The sequence below is a fragment of the Triticum aestivum genome, chromosome 5B (genome assembly GCF_018294505.1).
Source record: "Triticum aestivum cultivar Chinese Spring chromosome 5B, IWGSC CS RefSeq v2.1, whole genome shotgun sequence".
Classification (NCBI taxonomy): Eukaryota; Viridiplantae; Streptophyta; class Magnoliopsida; order Poales; family Poaceae; genus Triticum; species Triticum aestivum.
The window spans coordinates 631733034-631736097 of record NC_057807.1 but is presented as its reverse complement, the minus strand read 5'-3'; the positions used below and the strand labels follow the sequence as shown (position 1 = coordinate 631736097).

At 60.8% G+C, this 3064-nt stretch overlaps 1 protein-coding gene across 1 annotated transcript; it reads right to left on the bottom strand.

The window, feature by feature from the left end:
* Positions 1-248: 248 nt before the first annotated feature.
* LOC123113783 (LEAF RUST 10 DISEASE-RESISTANCE LOCUS RECEPTOR-LIKE PROTEIN KINASE-like 1.5) lies at positions 249-2347 on the bottom strand. Its single transcript, XM_044535095.1, has one exon. The coding sequence runs from the start codon at positions 2065-2067 to the stop codon at positions 736-738; it is 1332 nt and encodes a 443-aa protein (XP_044391030.1). The 5' UTR covers positions 2068-2347; the 3' UTR covers positions 249-735.
* Between the last annotated feature and the right edge of the window lie 717 nt (positions 2348-3064).

The following is a 3064-nucleotide window of genomic DNA, read 5'->3' as shown; positions in this document are numbered from 1 at the left end:
ATGAGAGGTTTGTCGCTCGCAAGCAACCAAACATATGTGAAAGCGAGGAGGCACATAATTAAACTCCAAGTAGGGAAGTGGGTGATCCCTGCAAAATCAACATGCACAGAGAAAGAAGTGTACTCCCTCCGTCGAAAATACTTGCAGAGCATCCATTCTCCAACAAGTATTTCAACAAGTATTTCTGGACAAAGTACTGAACATTTTCCTGGCCAAGTCAACTTTGAGAGAGGATATGCACCATCATGGAGAAAATTAATACTACTTGCGATATAACAACAACCCAATTGTGGGATGCCTGTCTCATACGTACGTAACATCAGTTTCTTGACTACAGAACCAGCTTACAGGTGTTCATATTGACTGGAACAGCATTACTAAGAATCCTCCTCTTATGTTACGCTTGTTCATTTTGATCACAAGCTACTGCCAAACACAAAAGGCAGGGGAGCCTGCTCAGTGCTCATGCTACTCCTTGAGCTCACAGAACCAACACAAGCAAAGCTCATATTACTGTCACAGTATTCTCCTACCGCTGATTGATCTCAGTATATCTATAAACCTCCACGTACCTTGGGTCGCGACATCTCTGAACAGATCTGCCATCCAGCCATCCACCATGAGGGAGCACTCGTCTTCGACAAATGCAGAGGATGATGCCAATCCTTCAGCCAGGAAGTCAGCATTGGAACACGACCATCAACAACCCGAGAGATTGTGCAGTGCAATTCAAAGTCAAGAGGAATCCTTGTGGTTGGGCAGCTCAGGGATCATCCCCTGGATCCTCCTCAGCTCGGCCAGCGCCTCCCGGGCGTCGGGCCGGTCGTCCTTGTCCGGCGCCACGCACCGGAACGCAAGCTCCGCCACCGCCTCCACGCTGGGCATCACGCCGGGGAGCTCGCCCAGCACCGGCGGGTCCACCACCTCCCTCAGCTCGCCGATCTGGATCTTGGACACCACCCAGTCCGCCAGCGTCACGTCCCGCCGCTCCCGGCCCACGTCCACGGGCCGCAGCCCCGTCACCAGCTCCAGCACCACCACGCCGAAGCTGTACACGTCGCTCTTCTCCGTCAGCTGGAACGACCGGTGGTAGTCCGGGTCCAGGTACCCGGGAGTCCCCTGCGGCGCGGTGCAGCACACCACCTCCCGCCCGGTCGCCGTGGAGCAGGCGTCGGGCGTCGCCAGGAGCCGGGACAGGCCGAAGTCGCCGAGCCGGGCGCGCATGTCCGCCTCCACGAAGATGTTGGAGGAGGTTACGTCGCGGTGGACCACGTGCGGCTTGACCGCGAAGTGGAGGTACTCGAGCGCCGACGCGATCTGGGCCGCCATGGCGAGCCGGGTCCGCCAGGGGAGCGGCGGCGGCAGCGGCGAGGCGGCCGCGCGGCCCCGGCGGTGGAGGTGGTGCGAGAGGGTGCCGTTGGGGACGAAGTCGTAGACGAGGAGCAGCGCGCGCGGGTCGGCGCAGAAGCCGTGGAGGCGGACGAGGTGCGGGTGGCGGAGCGCGGAGAGGATGAGCACCTCGTTGCAGAAGGACTTGGTGATGGTGGCGGAGGACGGGGACGGGGAGGGCGGCACGTGGAGCCGCTTGACGGCGGCGGGGCGGCCGGCGGGCGGGAGGTACGCGAGGTACACCGTCCCGAAGCCGCCGTCCCCGAGCTTGCGCGCGGCGTCGAACCCGGCCGTGGCCGCGCGGAGCTGCTCGTAGGTGAAGGCCGGGCGGCTGTGGTGCAGGCCGTGGCGGCGGAGGAACGCGGCCGCGCGGGAGGACTGCGAGGCCTGCTGCCGCGACGCGCGGCCGCCCTCCCCCTTCCCGCGGATGCGGCGCACGGCGATGGCGACGCAGAGGTAGAGCAGGAGCACGGCGAGGAGCGACGCGGCGGCGACGAGCGCGGTGGTGAGCACGCGGCTCGCGCCCCCGCTGCCGCCGCCGCCGCTCTGGGCCCGGTGCTGGCGGGCGCGCGGGTGCGGGGGCGGAGGAGGGGGCTCGTGGTCGCCGAGCCGGGCCGCGGCCGGCGGCGGGAGGGCGGCGGCCAGGAGGAGGAGCAGGAGCAGGAGACGCGGGGGCATCTGGGCTCCGGCGCGGCGCGATCCAGGCGCGGTCGTTCGATCGGGCCGAGGAGCGGGGAGGAAAGGAGGGGAATTTGGTACTGGACGGGGGGCGGCGACCGGTGGGGAGACGAGGGTTGCTTCTGCTGCAGTGGCCACTCCCTGCCAGCGGAGTGCCGTGAGTCGTTTTCACGTCAGCACATGGGCGCTGGGGTCCACGGGAATGCGATTCTCTCCGGGTCTCCTCTTGGGGAAAATTAAGACGAACATATCTGGAAATTTCAACTACTCCATGTGTACAATGGACTTTCCTCCCCCTTGTGTTTCCGCAAGCCGCACCAGAGGTGTGTACACAATTATGTCGAGAAACAAAATTGTAGGGTTGACGGGGCAGCATGGTGAGGTGAGGAGCGCGGCGGCGGTCTGTGAGGCGGCAAGGATGGCGGCGGAGGTCGCTGGTAAGGCGTGGGGACTCGATCGAGGGGTGAATTGTAGGCCGAGAAGGGAGGTGAGTCGGACAATGAGGATGGGAGGTAAGTGCTCGAATGATCCATAACTCGTGCGAGCAATGGTATGGTTTCGAAGTTGTTGTCAATAAACTATCCGGATTTAGCGGTCAAATCTCAATTTCGAGTACTACATTGCATGAGATTGGCATGAAGATTGTGTCTCACAAAAGAAAACACGGCACGGGAGGATGAGTGATGCGCAAGCGAGTGTGATTGAAGGATCAGACGCCCCTTGTTCAAATCAAAAGTTACTGTATCTGAAATTCCGGTCGACCAGGATGGGACGGTGCAATGAGTGAACGCGAACACATTTGGAAATTTTAACGACTCAAATATGTACATTAAACTCCCTTCTCCATATGTCTCACAAGTCCCGGAAAGGAGAGCAAGCGGTCGGTGAGGCACCAACAATGGTGTTGATGAGGTTGGTTAGGCGTGGGGACTCGACGGGGAAGGGGGTAGCCAAGAGGAGTGTAAGGTTGAAAGATCCATAAGTTGTACCAGCAACG